General features: G+C 46.7%; 1 protein-coding gene across 2 annotated transcripts in view; it reads right to left on the bottom strand.

The window, feature by feature from the left end:
• The window catches only part of LOC135051160 (5' exonuclease Apollo-like), a 223,050-nt gene that overhangs the window by 18,611 nt on the left and 183,610 nt on the right, over window positions 1–20,829 (bottom strand). For both annotated transcript variants that reach the window (XM_063957292.1, XM_063957293.1), the window contains one exon: window positions 2,696–2,875. In XM_063957292.1, coding sequence (XP_063813362.1) covers window positions 2,696–2,875 — 180 coding nt within the window. The remainder of the gene's footprint in view (window positions 1–2,695; window positions 2,876–20,829) is intronic.

Genomic DNA, 20,829 nt, shown 5'->3' on the forward strand with positions numbered 1-20,829 from the left:
GGGGCAATCAAGATTGCTTCCACTCTTTGATGTCTAATCCGCTTGAGCACCCTTGGGATCAGAGGAATCGGAGGAAACAGGTAGACCAGCCAATAAGGCGAAGGCGAAGTCAGCCCATCCACTGTGCTTGCCTGAGGGTCTTCTGGTTCATCAGCAATAGCAGCGAAGCTTCTTGCTGAGATGAGAGGCCATCAAGTCGATCTGTGGGCAACCCCACCTGTCAATGATCAGTTGGAACACCTGAGGGTGTAGTCCCCACTCCCCCGGGTGGAGGTGGTTGCAACTTAGAAAGTCCACCTCCCAGTTGTCCACTCCCGGAATGATGATTGCTGACAGTGCTCTTGCATGCTTTTCTGCCCAGAGGAGTATTTTTGACACTTCTCGCATGCAGGCCCTGCTTTTTGTCCCTCCTTGTCGATTGATGTATGCCACTACCGTGGCATTGTCCGACTGCACCTGGATCGCCCAATCCCTTAGTAGAGGAGACGCCTGAAGCAGAGCGTTGTGGATAGCGTGAAGTTCCAGAATGTTGATTGGAAGAAGGGCCTCTTGGGCAGACCACCTGCCCTGGAACTGCGCCCCTTGGGTGACAGCTCCCCATCTCGCATCTGTCATGAGAAGGATCCAATCCTGAATCCCAAAGTTTCAGCCTCCCAGGAGGTTGGAAGACTGTAGCCACCAAAGGAGTGAAAACCTGGCCCTGGGTGACAGCTGAATCATCCAGTGCATCTGAAGATGGGAACCGGACCATTTGTTCAGGATGTCTAATTGGAAGGGTCTGGCATGGAACCTTCCATACTGTATCGCCTCGTAGGAGGCTACCATCTTTCACAATAATTTTATGCAAAGATGGACGGAGACTCGAGAAGGTCTGAGAACCACGCAAACCATTTCCTGGAGCGTTCTTGCTTTGTCCTTAGGGAGGAACACTTTCTGTGCTACAGTATCCAGTAGCATGCCTAGGAACAGGAGCCGCTGAGACGGTTCCAGGCGGGACTTCTGTAGATTGAGGATCCATCCATGGTGAGACAGAAGTTGGATAGTGAGATCTACATGGAGCAATAGAAGCTCCCTGGAGCTCGCTTTTATCAGGAGATCACATTGACTCCCTGGACCCTGAGCTGAAACATCATTTCCGCCATCACCTTCATGAACACCCTCGGAGCTGTAGACAGGCTGAAGGGTAATGCCTGAAATTGGTAGTGATTGTTTAGCAGGGCAAACCTCAGATAAGCCTGATGAGGAGGCCAAATTGGGATATCCAGGGACACTAGGAATTCCTGTTGTTCCAGGCCTGCACTCACCGCACTCAAAGATTCCATTTTGAATTTGAAAACCTTCAGGTAAGGATTCAAGGACTTCAGATTCAGAATGGGTCCCCCAGACCTGTCTAGTTTCAGTACTACAAACAGGCTGGAGTAGTAACCCTGTCCTTGTTGCAGTAGTGGTACTGGAACAATGACCTTGGACTGGACCAACTTCTCTATGGCCAGTAGTAGAGTACCATGCAAACTTCCCAAAACTGGTAAGCCTGATTTGAAAAATCATTGGGGAGGAGTACATCAAACCCATCAAGAGAGCGCAAAATCCAAGACAAAGTTCAACTGTATCATTTAGTCCATATGAAAATAATGTATGTAATCGATAGATCCAGAACGCTTCTCTACGACATAGTTGGCTATATCTATCCCCCCCCCCCTTCCTCTATTCGTTATTTTGATCTGTTTAATTCCTTTAATTGTAATGTCCTTATGTGTGGATTCAGTACAATATGTATTGTGGCTTGAAAGTGGGTGAGTTTTTATACCTTTGTTAATATTCCGCTAGTGCTCCATAAATCTGGTGTTTAGCATAGTTCGACCTACGTAGTTTTCCACAGTACACTGCATAGTGTAAATCACAAACGTTGACCTGCAATTAATACATTTCTTGATTTGAAAAACGGCCCCGCTATAATTACATGTAAATTCAGTTTCCTTCTTACTTGTATGATTGCAGGTATTACATGTAGTTCTCCCACACTGGATACTAATTTAGATTTAAAATTTTCAGATTTTCTGAAAATTATTTTCCCATTTAGCGCAACTACTTCTTTCAGCACCTCGTCTATTTTTAAGAGTTCTACATTTTTCTTAATAATTCTTCTAATCTCCTGTGCACAACTATTAAATTTAGTTATAAAGAATGTTGATCTATCTTCCCTTTTCTTCCTCTGTTTATCCAGACTTATTTCTATTTCTTTTTTGTTCCATCACTAGAAGATCTTTCCTTTCTATTTTACTAACCTCATTTAAAGCTGTTTGTATAATATCAGATGGATATCCTTGTTCCACAAAAGATTGGAACATTGTTTTGCTTGCCTCTCAAATGATTCTTCTGACCCTGCTATGCACTACTGGTTCCATCTCGGTTCCTAATATGCATTACTGGTTCCAGCCCAGTTCCTGATACACATTACTGGTCCCAACTCTGTTCCTGATATGCATTACTTGTCCCAGCCCAGTTCCTGATACACATTACTGGTCCCATCCCGGTAACCCTAATACACGTTACCTGTCACAGCCCAGTTCCTGTGAGGCATCACCAGTTCCAGAACGGTTACCCTGCTACTTGTTAAAGGAAAAGTAAAACCGTTATCTTGGTTGGCTGGTTGGTTGGTTGGTTGGTTGGTTGGTTGGTTGGATCAATTACTTACCAATCACTATGTTATGGGATGGGTGATCATCAATGATTTCCTTAATTTGCTTTGTTGCTTCTTGGCGAGAGGGTAACTTGAGTTTTGGATCACAGTTTGTATTATCCAGGTAAAGAACATCAATGTCCTTGTTCCTTAATGGTGGGTATGTTAGCATATCAGGGCTATAGCGGAAATCACCTACAATACAATAAATAATACAAATCACTGAAGATGTGTGTTCAGTAATTAATGAAAACAAATAAATGTTTGTTAACTTAACAATGGGCAAGTAAAGTTAATCTTTTTTGGATATGTATTGGAAATACAACATACTTAATGTGGAAAAGCATAGTATTTGCATGGTACACAAATATAAAAGCAACAATAAAAGACTCATCCCACAGCTCATACAGTATGCCATGGATACAAAGCTCACATTACAAGCTAAAGCATATGCATTAGATTGACAGAATATAGGTGAGCATGCAATCCCTTTGTTTATGAGGATCTAAAATGTTCCTCTGTATGGCGCTGCAGACCACATGTGGTGGCCAATAAATACATTATATTATTTTTATTATTATTATTATTATTATTATTATTATTAATAATAATAATAATAATAATAATTATAACATTCCAGAAACTTTTGCTCATAAAACTGTAATGTTAAGATGAGAGTTGATTATTTGTATCTCCCCTCTTTCTAACCAGGGCCAGTAGCTAATATAACAATATGAATATAGCAAAGTGAATGTACATGACAGTAATAAAAGGAATTTAAAAAGTTTGTGGCTTGAAACCTGTCTCCTCACATCAGTCTGATAGGAACCTCACAACACTGCTTTCCTTTAGTGTACCAATTCTCTCTGTGGCTGCCTTCTTGGCTCCATTGTCCCCCTGATGCAATGAAACTGTCCTTGCCCTGTGACATGAAGTTTATTCTCTGTGACATGACTATTCTGTCCAAGCATTAAGCATACTACAGAGGATAGTAAAAATGTATATAAACATGCAATATCACTGCCTGATGTTATAGTCACAAGTTGTGACGCTTAGGAACGCTTTGTCATAAACGATCTGGACCAGTGATCAGGGACGTAAGTTCATACCAGGCGTCTGGCAAGTTACAATAAAAAACAATCCTTATTACACAACTGGCTGCAGGCAAGCGATAGCAGCTCCCAAGAAGCCCCAAAGATAGATTCACCCAGGGCCGCCATTGGGGTAGACAGCTGGGACTTTGGTCCCAGTTCTGGACTGGGAAGGGGGCCCGCAGTGTAGATTGGTGCTGGACCGGCAGCTAACTGCAGTTGTCACGCCGGTCGCAAGCCAATTGGAACAACAGCCAATCAGTTGCGGACGCAGAGGCGGTTCCTAGTTGGCTGCATGTCTTCAAGTTACGATTGGCCATGCCTATTAGCAGGGCCGGACTGGCCATCTGGCACTTCTGGCATATGCCAGAAGTCAGGGATTGGCCATATGTTTAAAGCAGCAATCTTTACGAGACAAAACCAGTTTGGTTTTGCCTTGTAAATGATTGCCACTTTAAAAATATGGCCATCCTCAGATAGTATCCCGGATCTGCAGCAACCCGAATCCTATTACATTTACCCCCAGGACTTAGGATTCCTTAATAGCCATCCAGCGAACTTGGTGCACCTCTTTTTTTCTTTGCATCATTTGCTGTTTTTGGACTATTTTTTAAATCGGCCATCCTGTCTGACACTGCAGTGCCACTCCTAGATGGGCCAGGTGTTTGTGTCGGCCACTTGAGTCGCTTAGCTTAGACATCCAGCGACATTGGTGCACCTCTTTTTTTCTTTGCATCATGTGCTGTTTTTAGACTATTTTTTAAATCGGCCATCCTGTCTGACACTGCAGTGCCACTCCTAGATGGGCCAGATGTTTGTGTCGGCCACTTGGGTCGCTTAGCTTAGCCATCCAGCGACCTTGGTGCACCTCTTTTTTTCTTTGCATCATGTGCTGTTTGGGGACTATTTTTTAAATCGTCCATCGTGTCTGACACTGCACTGCCACTCCTAGATGGGCCAGGTGTTTGTGTCGCTTAGCTTAGTCATCCAGCGACCTTGGTGCAAATTTTAGGACTAAAAATAATATTGTGAGGCGTGAGGTGTTCAGAATAGACTGGAAATGAGTGGAAATTATGGTTAATTAGGTTAATAATACTATGATCAATATGACCCCCAAATTCTATGATTTAAGCTGTTTTTGAGGGTTTTTTGTAAAAAAAAAATGAATCCAAAACACACCCGAATCCGCCCAAAAAATTTCAGGGAGGTTTTGCCAAAACGCGTCCGAATCCAAAACACGGCCGCGGAACCGATTCCAAAACCTGAAAAATTTCCGGTGCACATCACTAATATATATATATATATATATATATATATATATATATATATATATCTATATCACACACACATTCGTACATACATACAGTACACAAATACATACACAATCACACACATACATAAACAAGCAAGCACACACAAACGTACATACTACCTACACACACTTACATAAGGTACAGTACTACATTTATACTGTGCATACCAGGCCAGGGGCTTGCAGCAGACAGGCGTCACTAAGAAGAAAGAGGGAGCTGCTGTGGTTGAGCATGCGCAGCCAGCAGCTCCCTCCGGACAATCTGTTTGTAGAGAGCTATGTAGCTCTCTGATGTTACTGCTATTGCGATTGCGGTCGTGGCTTTTGCTGAGACGGAGACAGATCTGTCTCCCTCTCTAAAACATTAAACTCAGGTCATCAGGGGGGTTTCCAGGTACTCAGAACCCCCCCCCCCCCCTCTGCGTGCGCCACTGAGGTGGGCACAACCATGTGCACTGCAGGGGGGGCAGATATGACATGTGCAGAGAGAGTTAGATTTGGGTGGGGTGTGTTCAAACTGAAATCTAAATTGCAGTGTAAAAATAAAGCAGCCAGTATTTACCCTGCACAGAAACAATATAACCCACCAAAATCTAACTCTTTCTGCACATGTTACATCTGCCCCCTGTGCAGTGCACATGGTTTTGCCCATCTGCTAACAAATTTGCTTCTGCGATCAACTCTGAATTACCCCGATAATTGTATAGGAAAGCTATGAAGGTAATGTGAGCAGTTCTGGAATTTGATAAACTGTCTGAATAGGTGAGTTTTCAGGGAACGCTAGAAGGTTTGAAGACTAGAGAAGAGTCTTACTGTACGTGGTAGGGCATTCCACAGAGTGGGTGCAGCCCCGAAGAAAGTTCTGTAATCGTGCATGGGGGCAAGTAATGAGAGTGGATGAGAGATGTAGATCTTGTGAAGAGTTAGAGAAAAGAAAAAGGAAGATTGCCCTAAGGTGGTGCACTGTAAATAATAAATATAACTTTTATTACAATATATGATAAAACCAGGGAATATTAAAAGGAAAATAAAGATGGTGAAAATAAGAAAGAAATCGTGATTAAAAGTTAATGTTCTGTGCACTAGATGTTGCTGGATGAACTACTTGTAAATATATCTTTAAATTCAGTATAAAGAGTGTCCTATTCACTCTTATCCTTAAAGCCCCAGCAATCAGAGATGTACAATTTTTACCAGCCTTCCCCAGACCTTACCCAATTTTTATCGTCCTTCCCAGGACCTCAAATATCAAAGATAATAAGTCATGTAGGGACAGGATAACCGATTACCACTTTGTGTTAAACGTATTCACCTTATCCAGTACCTGTCTATATGGAGTATATTGTTCATCATATTATCCCTCCCAGAGAAATGTGCTGGTCTGGTGGATTCATATGTGAATGCTGATCTTCTAGGGCATAAGTTTTATTTTCACATCCAGTTATGTTTCAGTAGTGAAACTGTTGCAGCTGCCGAACTGCTTAGTTTAGAGTGTGAGAGAATGTATTTCAGGCCACATAGAAAGTATTAACTCCACAAGGGGAAGATAGTTTGTGTCAGTTTGAAGACTGTTTCCATTTGTGTTTATTCCCCTTTCAGTGTAGCAGTTGTCAGGCAAAGTTATGCCAGCTTCACGTCGTGGCACTCTCTTGATTGGCTGTGTGCTCCTGTAGTGTCTGTGAGGCAGCACACGGCACAGATACAATGTAGCGCCTATGCGCTCCATTGTAGCCAATGGTGGGAACTTTGCGGTCAGCGGTTGAACGAAAGTAACCTCACCGCTGACCGCAAAGTTCCCACCATTGGCTACAATGGAGCTCATAGGCGCTACATTGTATCTGTGCCGTGTGCTGCCTCACAGACACTACAGGAGCACACAGCCACTCAGGAGAGTGCCACGATGTGGCGCTCCCTGATAGGCTGAAGGGACCCTCTTTGACAGGAGTCAGGGGGGGTCCTGGCAGTCGGGGAAAGGGGTCCCATGTATAAACATGGGACCCCTTTCAGTGCGTGGTTGGGTTTCATTTTTTTTGTTTTGCCAAGTACGTGGATTATACTTTGGACACAATCTACACTGGATTATGTGAGTATAATTTTTTTCACAGGTCCCCCAAGGATTCTACATGGAGAAGAGGACCGAGCCTCGTGGGAACATAGGTAAGTATGTATGTATGGAGGTGTGCATGTATGTAATAAACTTATACTTTCACGGTGTGTGTGTCCTGTTTTTTGAGGGGTAATTTTTTAGTAGTAGTACTACAGGTACCAGCGGGCCAGGTTTTCAACCACATGCTGGTACTTGTGGTTCTCCAAGTACCAGCTTGCGGGGGAGGCTTGCTGGGACTTGTAGTACTGCTACTAAAAACAATATTCACATTTTTTACACATGGCTATCAGCCCCCCATCCGCCGCCCTTGGATGGGGGGGGACAGCCTCGGGCTTCACCCCTGGCCCTTGGGTGGCTGGAGGGGGGGGACCCCTTGATTTAAGGGTTTTTCACTCCTCCCGGGTTCCCCCGGCCAGGGGTGACTAGTTGGGTATGTAATGCCAGGGCCGCAGGGACCAGTATAAAAGTGTCCCCCGGCTGTGGTATTATGTACCTGGCTAGTGGAGCCCGATGCTGGTTTCAAAAATACGGGGGGGACCCCTACGCTTTTTGTCCCCCGTATTTTTGGAACCAGGACCAGGCGCAGAGCCCGGTGCTGGTTGATGAAATACGGGGGAACCCCTGTCATTTTTTTCTCCATATTTTGTCAACCAGGACCGGCTCAAAGAGCCCGAGGCTGGTTATGCTTAGGAGGGGGGACCCCACGCAATTTTTTTTATGTTTTCACACTAAACAGACCCTTTCCCATAGATAACCATGCACAGATCTCACTGATCCGTGCATGGTTATCCAAACTCGACTGGAAAAAGCAGGTCTATTTTTTTGCTGCTTTTTTTAACGAATCGAAAAAAAACAGACCCGCACTTGAGCACTCAGAGACTAACACCCAAATACGAATGAATAGTTAATGCCCGTATTGTATGAAATAACAGACGTGTTTGACCGATGGTCTATTCATTCGTATTTCTGATCTTTAATAATCAAACCATTACGAATAGTCCAAACACTGCCGAGATTGGTGCTTAGTGAATTCCCGGATTGGGACTTTGAAAAAAAAACACAAATCGGACAAACTCGAATTCTTAGTAAATTTTGTCCCTAGTCTTCAAACTGACACAAACTATCTTCCCCTTGTGGAGTTAATACTTTCTATGTGGCCTGAAATACATTCTCACACACACTAAACTAAGCAGTTCGGCAGCTGCAACAGTTTCACTACTGAAACATAACTGGATGTGAAAATAAAACTTATGCCCTAGAAGATCAGCATTCACATATGAATCCACCAGACCAGCACATTTCTCTGGTAGGGATAATATGATGAACAATATACTCCATATAGACAGGTACTGGATAAGGTGAATACGTTTAACACAAAGTGGTAATCGGTTATCCTGTCCCTACATGACTTATTATCTTTGATATTTGAGGTCCTGGGAAGGACGATAAAAATTGGATAAGGTCTGGGGAAGGCTGGTAAAAATTGTACATCTCTGATTGCTGGGGCTTTAAGGATAATAGTGAATAGGACACTCTTTATACTGAATTTAAAGATATATTTACAAGTAGTTCATCCAGCAACATCTAGTGCGCAGAACATTCACTTTTAATCACGATTTCTTTCTTATTTTCACCATCTTTATTTTCCTTTTAATATTAGCTGGTTTTATCATATATTGTAATAAAAGTTATATTTTATTATTTACAGTGCACCACCTTAGGGCAATCTTCCTTTTTCTTTTCTCTAATGTATACTTACCTTGCCTGTGGTAGCACCCCCCAAAAAAACATTTCTTGATGAATACGAATGTAATTAATTAATGGGGGTCATGCATGAGATATAGATACACCTGTGCAACCAGTTTCTATATAGCGATCTTGTGAAGAGCGAAGGGGCCAGGTTGGGAGATATTTTGAGATAAGCGAAGAGATATATGCCCCAACCCCAGGGCACAGACAGCAGTAATAAATGGATTTATCTGTGCCCCTTATCAGTGTTGGACTGGGGCATGAAGGGCCCACAGGAGGAATGCAGTGGAAGGAGCCCATGTTTAGGGGCTGTGGCCAGTCTCCAGAGTGGGTGTGGCCAGCCAACACATTGGTATGGCTAACCTTTAGAGAGTGCATAGGCTGGGCCCCTTGATAAATATATATAGTAAATACTGCTAGTGCATACATGATACTGTAGCAGATTAATAACAGCAATGCTCTGTAAAGAATGCAACATAGTCCTGTGCAGTATACGGTAACATGAATATTTCAAGTGCACAGTCTGGAGTCTGATCCCTAGAGGATGAGATGAGCCCCCCTTCCCCTCCCCCCCACACACACGCTGTAGGGCCCTCCGGGGGGTTCCCTGTACTCCCCGGTGGGCCAGTACGGCCCTGCTCCTTATGCTCCCCTGACTTCTGGCACCTGGAGGCCAATGCTTCCATTGCCTTCCAGAGATACACCGTTGCCAGTGATCATGTCACTGTGTTTTCCTGCCTATTATCAGGGTCCAAATTGTGATGCATGGGGGTGGACACTATTTTCCTATGTGTCTAACTGTCTGGGTCCACCCCCCTCTTCCCAGCAATTACAGAATATTTTCTGCATATCCCTGAATGTCACAGTAAATACTCGCTCCCCAGGTTGAGAATCGCTGTTCTAGTGGATCTAGTAGGTGTTAAGGACTGCAAAAAATGTGCCTACTTTTTGGGTAGTGTTCCCAGGATACTGCAGAACAAACAGATTTATATTTTTTTGTGCATGGAAAATACAGTCTGGTTTTGTATGTAGCCGGAGCTGGCGCTACCTGCTCAGCAGCACCTGCAAAGCTGGCAGGCGCCGTGCTGCAGAGGTACTCTCTCCGCTCTGCTGTTGCTGGCGCGTATGAAGCGCAGCTCCAGTGCAAGTCTCTCTGGCTCAGTCCCTCCTCTCTCATCCCGGAGCCGGCAGCACTCTCTTGCTGATCTGTGTGCAGTAAGTACCGCACTCCCCCCTCTTTCTCCTCCCCACCTCCTGTGGATATAAGTGTAAGGGGCACTTCTAGGGTAAGGGGCATTATGTGTGGCACTACTACTGGTGGCCCTATGTGTGGCACTACTACTGTGGGCATTATGTGTGACACTACTAATGTGGGCATTATGTGTAAGGTGAGCTACTACTGTGGGCATTATGTATGGCAGTACTACTGCGGACATTATGTGTAAGGGGCACTACAACTGTGGGCGTTAAGTGTAAGGGGCAGTACTGCTGTGGGTGTTATGTGTATGAGGGACACTATTGTGGGTATTGTGTATAAGAGGCACTACTTGTGTCGTAACGTGAATAAGGTACACTACTACATTATGTGATACAATATGAATCAGGGGCACTATGGGACCGATTCAGACCTGATCACTAGACTGCGTTTTCTTACAGCCTGCGATCATATATGAACTGCGCATGCGTATGCACCGCAATGCACAGGCACAATGGACCACAGCAACGGGATCGCCAGTCAGCGACGAGATGGTGCAAAAATTCCAACTGTACCGGCGATCGCAAGGAGATTGACAGGAAGAAGGCATTTGTGGGTGGCAATTGACCATTTTGTAGGTGTGTCTGGAAAAACGGGGGTACTACTGTGTGGCCATGAACCTTCCTTGTGAGACCCCTTTTTGTGTTGCACGCCTTCAGCTTGCGCTGTCCCTTTATTAGGTATGCGAGGGTGGGTGCATATTTATTGTTTGCAGGTGGGCGCCAAACACCCTAGCCCCAGCCCAGCATGTAGCCCACAAATATTAGCTTTATTTTTACACTGCATATTATTTCAGTTTGGACACACCTAGAGGTGGATTGGTCATAGGGCTTACAGGGAAGATCCCCGGTGGGCCGACGCACCCGTGGGGCCTGTTTTGTTTGAGGACATGTGGTCCTATTTATAGACATAATGAAAAAGATGCAAAATAATTTGCATATATGAAAATTTCTTTGCCACTTAGCCTGTGATTGCAGATGATCTAGTGTATGCTCTGTCTGCCTGCTTGGCAGACATATAAGATTAAGTGAATAGTGATTGGGATACGGTTGGTGTAATAAGCAAGAAAATATATCTTTCTAAAGAATTGTATAGTTTCCTAAATTCTAAAGGTGTATCATATAATGTGCTCATAAATATTTAATTATTTCCTTTTAACTTCCCCCTTGATGCTGGACATGCCCACTATCTGGAAAGTCTTGGGGGGGAGGGTGCTTTCTGCCATGGCCCATGGCTAGACCTTACACCTCTGGTGCTGCCCATGTGGGGCCACTAGTACAAATTTTTCCAGGGCTGCTTTTTGTTCCCAATCCGCCCCTGGACACACCCCACCCAAATCTAAATCTCTCTGCACATGTTATATCTGCCCCATCTGCAATGCAACATGGTTTTACCTAGTTTGCTTTTTTGGTTTGCTTCCACATCTGAACAATCCCATCGCTTGCAATCGTTTTCTCACAACATGTGTACCAGAAAGATAGTGTCCACTTTTATAAATGAATAAATTCAACATACTGTAGAAAAGGACAGAGGCCCTCATTCCGAGTTGATTGCACGCTAGCTACTTTTAGCAGCCATGCAAGCGCATAGTCGCTGCCCACGGGCGAGTTTATTTTCTCTTTGCAAGTGTGTGAATGCCTGTGCAGCCGAGCGGTACAAAAACATTTTGTGCAGAACAAGACCAGCCCTGTAGTTACTTATCCTGCGCGATTAATCCAGCGACGGAGGCCCCAGAATTGACATCAGACACCCGCCCTGCAAACGCCTGAACACGCCTGCGTTTCCCCAACCACTTCCAAAAAATGGTCAGTTGACACCCATAAACGCCCTCTTCCTGTCAATCACCTTGCGATCGGCTGTGCGAATGGATTCTTCGCTAGAACCATTGCACAGCAACGATGCTCTTCGTACCCGTACGAAGCGCGTGCTCATTGCGGTGCATACGCATGTGCAGTTTTGCTGCGAAAATTGGCAGCAAGCGATCAACTCGGAATGACCCCCATAGGGCGCTATTCAGAGTTGGTAGCAGATTTTGCTCTCGATGCAAAATCTATGACCATATACCCACATGCTGGGAGTCGCCCAGCACAGGGCAGGGCAAATGAATTGCGATTGCATCGAATAGAGGTTGACCCCTGTCTTGCAGGAATCCCGCTGCCATGTTTCCTATCGCAGGAAATGCAGGTGATGTCATCATCCAGCCCCGAAAAAGACGCTTCTGATGCAGGACATTCGTGTCTAAAATCGCGTTATGCGTGGCTATGGACTTTTAGGATTTCCACTTTGCCGAACTGCTTGGACGCTGCTGTGCTATTCACAACATCTAGGAGTACCTGGAGTGATTCTCGCTGTTTGCCACCGTGGGATATTTCATGCTGTGTTTTTAACACCTTTTGTAAGTGTACATCTGTATTAAAACCATTTGTGTCTTTATGTATTTACTCTATTGCTTTCTGTTTTTGTTTCTATGGCACCTCATATACTATTGCGGAGTTCTGGATCTAGACGCTTTGATCCATGCTGTATTGCCACTATGGAACCTTTTCATGCTGCTAACAATCACTTGTTTGTAAGTGCACATCGACAGTAAAAGCATTTTTATTGTATTATCCTCTGCACTATTGTGTTTTTATTTTCTGTTCCCTACATGTGTTATTGTGGAGCCTATGGGGGTCATTCTGACCTGATCGCTCGCTGCAGTTCTTCGCAGCGCAGCGATCAGGTCAGAACTGCGTATGTGCTGGCGCCGCAGTGTGCCGGCGCATGGCTGACAGCCAAGGGCTGTAGTTGCCTAGCGATCGCCTCTGTCTGATTGACAGGCAGAGGCGGTCGCTGGGTGAGAGGGGGCGGCATGGTAGCATTTGGCGTCCATTTTGTGGGTGCGGTCATGGCCAGACCGTGCAGGAGGGCGGGCCGCAGCGGCTGCGTGACGTCCACATAGCCGCTGTGACCCGGGCAGCGACGAGTAACTCCCAGCCAGCCACAAGAGCTACGCTGGCTGGGAGTTACTCTTCAAGTACAAGAGCATCGCCGCTGTGAGATGCTTTTGTACTTGTGTGCGGGGGGGGGGGGGGGGGGGGCAGACTGACATGAGGGGCGGAGCGTCTCCCCGCATGTCAGTGTAGGTGATTGTAGCTGGGCTAAATTTAGCACAGCTACGATCAGGTCGGAATAACCCCCTATATGAATTAAAGACAAAAAGCTGTGAATGTGAGGGGGTGATTCAGACCTGATCGTAGATGTGCTAAATCTAGCACATCTACGATCAGTCACACTGACATGCGGGGGGGGGGGGGGGGGATGTCAGTCCCTGCCCCATCGCACAAGTACAAAATCGGTGATGCTTTTGTACTGGAAGAGTAGCTTCCTACCAGTGCAGCACCTGCGTGCTGGCAGGGAGCTACTCGTCGCTGCCCAGGTCGCAGCGGCTGCATGTGACGTCATGTAGCCACCGTGGCCTGCCCCCCCTCGTGTTGCCTGGACCGCGCCCCCTAAACGGCAGCTACACGCCGCAGACCTGCCCCCTCCCACCCAGCGATCGTCTCTGCCTGTCAATAAGGCAGAGGCGATCGCAGGGCTACGACAGTCGTCGGCTGTTTGGCATGCTCGGCGCACTGCGGCGCCAGCACATGCGCACTTCAGACCTGATCGCTGCTGTGTGAACACACACAGCACCGATCAGATCTGAATCACACCCATAGCCCGCAAAGCTTCCCTGCACAGTGGCGCACCCAGGGGGGTTTCCGAGCACCCAGAAACCCCCTCCACCAAAAAAAAAAACCTTTTTTTTTTTTTTTTTTTTAGCTGCATGAGTATTATTAATGGCTGTCTAGCATCCTCTGCAGCCTGCTGTCTTCCTGGTGGAACTTGTAAGTGCTTAATAAGAGTTTATTTTAATTATAGTACATATATATCCATGTGCATACATATATGTGTATATGTATGTATATGTATATATATATATATATATGTATATACGGTATATAAATGTGTGTGTAGATATATATATATATATATATATATATATATACACACACAGACACACTAGTTTTACGGGCCCAGCATATACTGGGTCACCTCAGTCCCCACCCCCGTGCTTGGCTCCACCCAGTTTTGGAAACCCCCCCATGCAAATCCTGCATTTGCCACTGCTGCATCTACAACTCTTGAAATTTAAGTGTACAGTATTTATGTTTTTTTGATATTGGTGGTATTTCTTGTGTGAACCATGTTTTTGTGGTGAATGTGGTATTCCTCCTAGCGCTTAAGTTTGTGTATTTACCCTTTCTAATGTGCACCGGAAATTTTTTGGGTTTTGTGTTTTGGTTTTGGATTCGGACGCGTTTTGGCAAAACCTCTCTGAAATTTTTTTGTCAGATTCGGATGTGTTTTTACAACAAACCCTCAAAAACAGCTTAAATCATAGAATTTGGGGGTCATTTTGATCCCATAGTATTATTAACCTCAATAACCATAATTTCCACTCATTTCCAGTCTATTCTGAACACCTCACACCTCACAATATTGTTTTTAGTCCTAAAATTTGCACCAAGGTCGCTGGATGGCAAAGCTAAGCGACCCAAGTGGCCGACACAAACACCTGGCCCATCTAGGAGTGGCACTGCAGTGTCAGACAGGATGGCAGATTTAAAAAATAGTCCCCAAACAGCACATGATGCAAAGAAAAAAAGAGGTGCACCAAGGTCGCTGGATGGCTAAGCTAAGCGACCCAAGTGGCCGACACAAACACCTGGCCCATCTAGGAGTGGCACTGCAGTGTCAGACAGGATGGCAGATTTAAAAAATAGTCCCCAAACAGCACATGATGCAAAGAAAAATAAGATTTTAAACCTACCGGTAAATCTTTTTCTCCTAGTCCGTAGAGGATGCTGGGGACTCCGTAAGGACCATGGGGAATAGACGGGCTCCGCAGGAGACATGGGCACTAAAAAGAACTTTAGGTATGGGTGTGCACTGGCTCCTCCCTCTATGCCCCTCCTCCAGACCTCAGTTAGAGAAACTGTGCCCAGAGGAGACGGACAGTACGAGGAAAGGATTTTTGTTAATCTAAGGGCAAGATTCATACCAGCCCACACCATCCACACCGTATAATATGGAATATACGAACCATTTAACAGTATGAAACAAAACAGCATCAGCCCGAGACTGATTAAAACTGTAACATAACCCTTATGTAAGCAAACTATAAACAAGTCTTGCAGCATTTAGTCCGCACTGGGACGGGCGCCCAGCATCCTCTACGGACTAGGAGAAAAAGATTTACCTGTAGGTTTAAAATCTTATTTTCTCTTACATCCTAGATATGCTGGGGACTCCGTAAGGACCATGGGGATTATACCAAAGCTCCCAAACGGGCGGGAGAGTGCGGATGACTCTGCAGCACCGATTGAGCAAACACGAGGTCCTCCTCAGCCAGGGTATCAAACTTGTAAAACTTTGCAAAGGTGTTTGAACCCGACCAGGTAGCTGCTCGGCACAACTGTAATGCCGAGACGCCTCGGGCAGCCACCCAAGAAGAGCCCATCTTCCTAGTGGAATGGGCCTTAACCGATTTTGGTAACGGCAATCCAGCCGTAGAATGAGCCTGCTGAATCGTATTACAGATCCAGCGAGCAATAGTCTGTTTAGACGCAGGAGCGCCAACCTTGTTGGCTGCATACAGGATAAGCAGGGCCTCCGTTTTCCTAACCCGAGCCTTTCTGGCCACATAAATTTTCAATGCCCTGACCACATCCAGGGACTCGGAATCCTCCACGTCCCTTGTAGCCACAGGCACCACAATAGGTTGGTTCAAATGAAAAGAAGAAACCACCTTAGGCAAAAATTGAGGACGAGTCCGCAACTCAGCTCTATCCACATGGAAAATTAGGTAAGGGCTTTTGTGAGACAAATCCGCCAACTCCGACACCCGCCGTGCCGACGCCAAGGCCAATAGCATGACCACTTTCCAAGTGAGATACTTTAATTCAACTGTCTGAAGAGGCTCAAACCAGTGAGACTTAAGGAACCGTAACACCACGTTAAGGTCCCATGGTGCCACCGGGGGCACAAAAGGAGGCTGGATATGCAGCACCCCCTTCACGAAAGTCTGGACTTCTGGAAGAGAAGCAAATTCCTTTTGAAAGAAAATGGATAGGGCCGAAATCTGAACCTTAATGGAGCCTAATTTTAGGCCCAAATTCACTCCAGTTTGTAGGAAGTGGAGAAAACGGCCCAGATGGAATTCTGCCGGAGTAGCAGTCTTGGCTTCGCACCAAGACACATACTTCCTCCAGATACGGTGATAATGTTTCGATGTCACCTCCTTCCTAGCCTTTATCAGAGTAGGAATGACCTCCTCCGGAATGCCCTTCTCCGCTTGGATCCTGCGTTCAACCGCCAAGCCGTCAAACGCAGTCGCGGTAAGTCCTGGAATAGACAGGGCCCTTGTTGTAACAGGTCTTCCCTGAGAGGAAGAGGCCACGGATCTTCGGTGAGCATCTCCTGCAGATCCAGATACCAGGCCCTTCGAGGCCAATCTGGAACAATGAGAATTGTCCGAATTCCTCTTCGCCTTATGATTCTCAGTATCTTTGAGATGAGAGGAAGAGGGGGGAACACCAGTGGCGTGCAGTGAGGTCAGTGGCTGGTGAGGCATGCCCACTAAAGCTGCTGCTATGGCCGCTGCCAGAGGCAAGTTTAGACCTCACGGAGCCCTAAGCAACACACCAATTTGGGGCCCCCTTCCTCATACAATCCATAGCACTATGGGGGTCATTCCGAGTTGATCGCTAGCTGCCATTGTTCGCAGCACAGCGATCAGGCTAAAAATCAGCATTTATGCACATGAGTATGCACCGCAATGCGCAGGTGCGTCGTACGGGTACAATGAGCATCGTGGGTTTGCATAGAATCTAACGAACATTCCAGTCACACGGCCGAATGCAGGAAGATTGACATGAAGTGGGCGTTTCTGGGTGTCAACTGACCGTTTTCAGGGAGTGCTTAGAAAAACGCAGGCGTGGCAGAAAAAACACAGACATGGCTGGGCGTTCGCTGGGCGGGTGTGTGATGTCAAAAGCCGTCCCTCCATCGTTAGAATCAACGCACACGAAGAGTAACTACAGGACTGGTCTTGTTTTGCACAAAATGATTTTGCAGGCGCTCTGGCGTTTGCACTTCTGCAAAGCTAAAATACACTCCCCAGTGGGCGGCGACAATGCGTTTGCACGGCTTCTAAAAGTAGCCAGCGAGCTCTGCTTGTGGTGGAGGCTGGAGACAAGCAGAGTCATCCCTGGCCAGCAGTACCAGTTTAGGAATGGGCTCTACCTAGCGCAGTTTAGGAACAAGCTGCAGGCAGGGAGGGTTAGGGTAATAACCTAACAGTTTTCGGTATTCTGACCATCGTCATCTCAAGCGCCACAATTCTAATACCATCCCTCACAGTGGTTGAAGTGGGGATATGGAAAAGTGAAGGTTGCAATTATGTGCGCACCGAAGGCATGTACGCCCTGGATAAGGGGGCATTGTCACTCACAAGGGGCGTATCCTTTAGTGTCGTTTATCACACCATATACTCCTTATACACCACAATAGTAGGACCCCTTATACTGTCTAGTACTGGTGTCCATTTCACATTATACCACACAGTATGTGCAGGAATTCACATTATAGCACACAGAATGAGCCGAAATTCACATTATATAGCACACAGAATGAGCCGAAACTCACATTATAGCATAGAGAATGAGCCGAAATTCACATTATACCACACGTTATGAGCCGAAATTCACATTATACCACACAGAATGAGCCAAAATTCACATTATAGCACACAGAATGAACCAAAATTCACATTATAGCACACAGAATGAACCAAAATTCACATTATAGCACACGGTATGAGCCGAAATTCACATTATAGCACATGGTATGAGCCGAAATTCACATTATAGCACACAATATGAGCCAAATTCATATTATGCCACATGGAATGACAAAAAATTCAGGGAGAGTGACAGCAGGGACAGGGAGAGTGACAGAGAGTGACAGGGAAAGTGACAGCAGGGACATAGGTACAGGGAGAGTGATAGAGAGAGGGACAGCAAGGGCATACTGTAGGGACTAGGGAGAGAGAAAGGCAGCAGGGTAGGATTACCTGTTTAGCAGCGGAGGTGCTGAGGATGCTATGGTCTGCGGTGCGGTGGATGAGGAGGCTGTGGTTGGCATTGGTGTGGAGGAGGCAGAGGTGCAGGGAAAGACTGAGGGCTGCGGTGCGGCTGAGGGTGGAGGAGGTGTAGCGAGGAGGAGGCAGAGGGCGGCGGCACTGCGGCTCCTATTACTGCAGCGCTACTCTTTCAAATCTGCTGTGGACCGGCAGCCTATCAGGAGCGGTACACCACAGAAGATCCGCTTATACACGATAGACCACAGAAGAGCCTTATGTATATAATATAATAAACTGATTTATTTTATTTATAAAAAATAAACAAATATAATAAATATAACATGTATGTTTGTTGTATTAAAAATCCTAGTACCGGTATTCACATATATGGACAGACAAATAGTATGAAAAAGATTAACTGACGATTCAGAGTGGAGAGAATAGAGTAGATTATTGAGACAAAATAAAATAGGATGGAGTGGGTAGAAACGCTAGTGTGCGTTTTACTCTACCCATCAATATGTATGTTGTTTCTTAGTAAAAATAATATTGGTTATAACGATCCAAAAGGTATTTTGACCTGCTTGGTATCTTCTTGTTTTTTTTTGGTATTTTCCTTTATAATGATACTATGTCTCAACCAAAGCCATGGTAGTAGTCACAATGTCTCAGTTCAAATGGATACCTTTATATTTTGTTACTTACGGACTCTCCGTTGCTGGAGGTGCCTGTCCGCACTGGTCCGAAATGACCCCCTTGGAGTCCGACTGGATGTTCCTGCCGGGGCGCTTATGTGCGCTGGTTCGGTGTCCGACTGGATGTCCCTTCTGGATGCGCATGCGGGTGCTGGTCTGGGGTCCGACTGGATGTCCCTGCTTGGAGGCACGTGCAGGCGCTGATCCGGGGTCCGTCTTGATGTCCCTGCTGGAGGAGCGTGCGGGCGCTGGTCGGGGGATGAGCGGTGCTGATCGGGGGAGGGGGTGCAGGTGATTAGCAGTGAGCGACGGTGCGTTAGGGGTGATGAGCGGGGGGGGGGGGGGGTTTGAGCAGTGAGCGGGGGTGAGCTGGGGGTTATGAGTGACGCTGAGTGGGGGGGGGGAGTTGATGAGCAGTGAACGGCGGTGAGCTGGGGGTGATGAGCGGCGCTGAACGGGGGGGTGATGGTCAGTGAGCAGCTGTGATGAGCGTCGGTAAGCGCGGGGGGGGGGGCTGGGAGTGATGATGTGATGAGCGGGGGGCTGGGAGTGATGAGCGGTGAGCTGCTGTCATGAGTGGGGGGGGCTGGGGGTGATGAGCGGTGACCTGCTGTGATGAAGGGGGGGGGGGCTGGGGGTGAAGCCCGGTGAGCTAGGGTGGATGAGGGGGGGGGGTGATGACAGGTGAGCTAGGGTGGAGGAGCAGCTGTGATGAGTGGCAGTAAGCGGGGAGGGGGGCTGGGGGTGTTGATGTGATGAGGAGGGGTGATGGGCGTGATGAGCACAGAGCAGTGATGAGCGGCGCCGGCGGTGACTGGGGGTGATGAGCGGCGGAGACGGGTCCTGGGGGTCATGAGCGGGGGGGCATGATGAGCAGTGATAAACGGCAGCGGCGGTGATCGGGTGATGAGCACGGCAGCGGTGAGCAGGGGGCGCTGGGGCTGATGAGCAGCGGGGAGTGAATTCAGCAGCGCCCGTTGCTCGATGCGGCCGCGTAGTCAGGGGAGCAGAGACGGCCAGGGACTTACAAGAAGTTTAGAGGATCTGGCTGCTGGCCGGATGAATGGAAGAGGGACCCGACCCGGGCTGCAGGTTGCTGATCGGCAGCGGAAGTGATGGGAAACTCTCATTATTTTGCCCAATCATATTTGCATCAATGACAGGGGCGGGCTTTCATATGGGCAGAAAGCACGCCCCTGTCACTGAGGCACTCATACTAGTGCCGCCTGACCTGCTTTTTTTAATGGGCGTTTACAGCCCTGTCTTTGGCCCCGCCCCCTGCCCGCCCCCCGCTTCCGGCCTTTTGCCATTATCCGCAGGCGGCACCGCTCTAGGTGCCTCCAAAACAAATTTGAACATGTTTTAAGATAATTACAATAATATAAAGCATATACTTATGTCACACAATATGTGTCATAAGTATCTTCTTTATATTATTGTAATCATTAATGACAGGGGAGAATGACAGGGGAGGCACTGCCTCCCCTGCCTCCCCTGACTGCACGTCCCTGGGGAACACATAGACCGACTGAAACACCCACGGTGTCACCAGTGCGTCCACTGCAAACGCCTGAGGGTCCCTTGACCTGGCGCAATATCTCGGAAGTTTTTTGTTGAGGCGTGAAGCCATCATATCTATTTGAGGCAGTCCCCACTGACTTACAATCTCTGCGAAGACTTTGATAATGTCGATTTTATCTTAAAACATAAAGCTATACCTTAAACACACCTTAAATACACTTTAAACCTTTAGCCGCTGCGGCCGCTATACTT

This window comes from Pseudophryne corroboree, chromosome 2 (assembly GCF_028390025.1).
Source record: "Pseudophryne corroboree isolate aPseCor3 chromosome 2, aPseCor3.hap2, whole genome shotgun sequence".
NCBI classification, from domain to species: Eukaryota; Metazoa; Chordata; class Amphibia; order Anura; family Myobatrachidae; genus Pseudophryne; species Pseudophryne corroboree.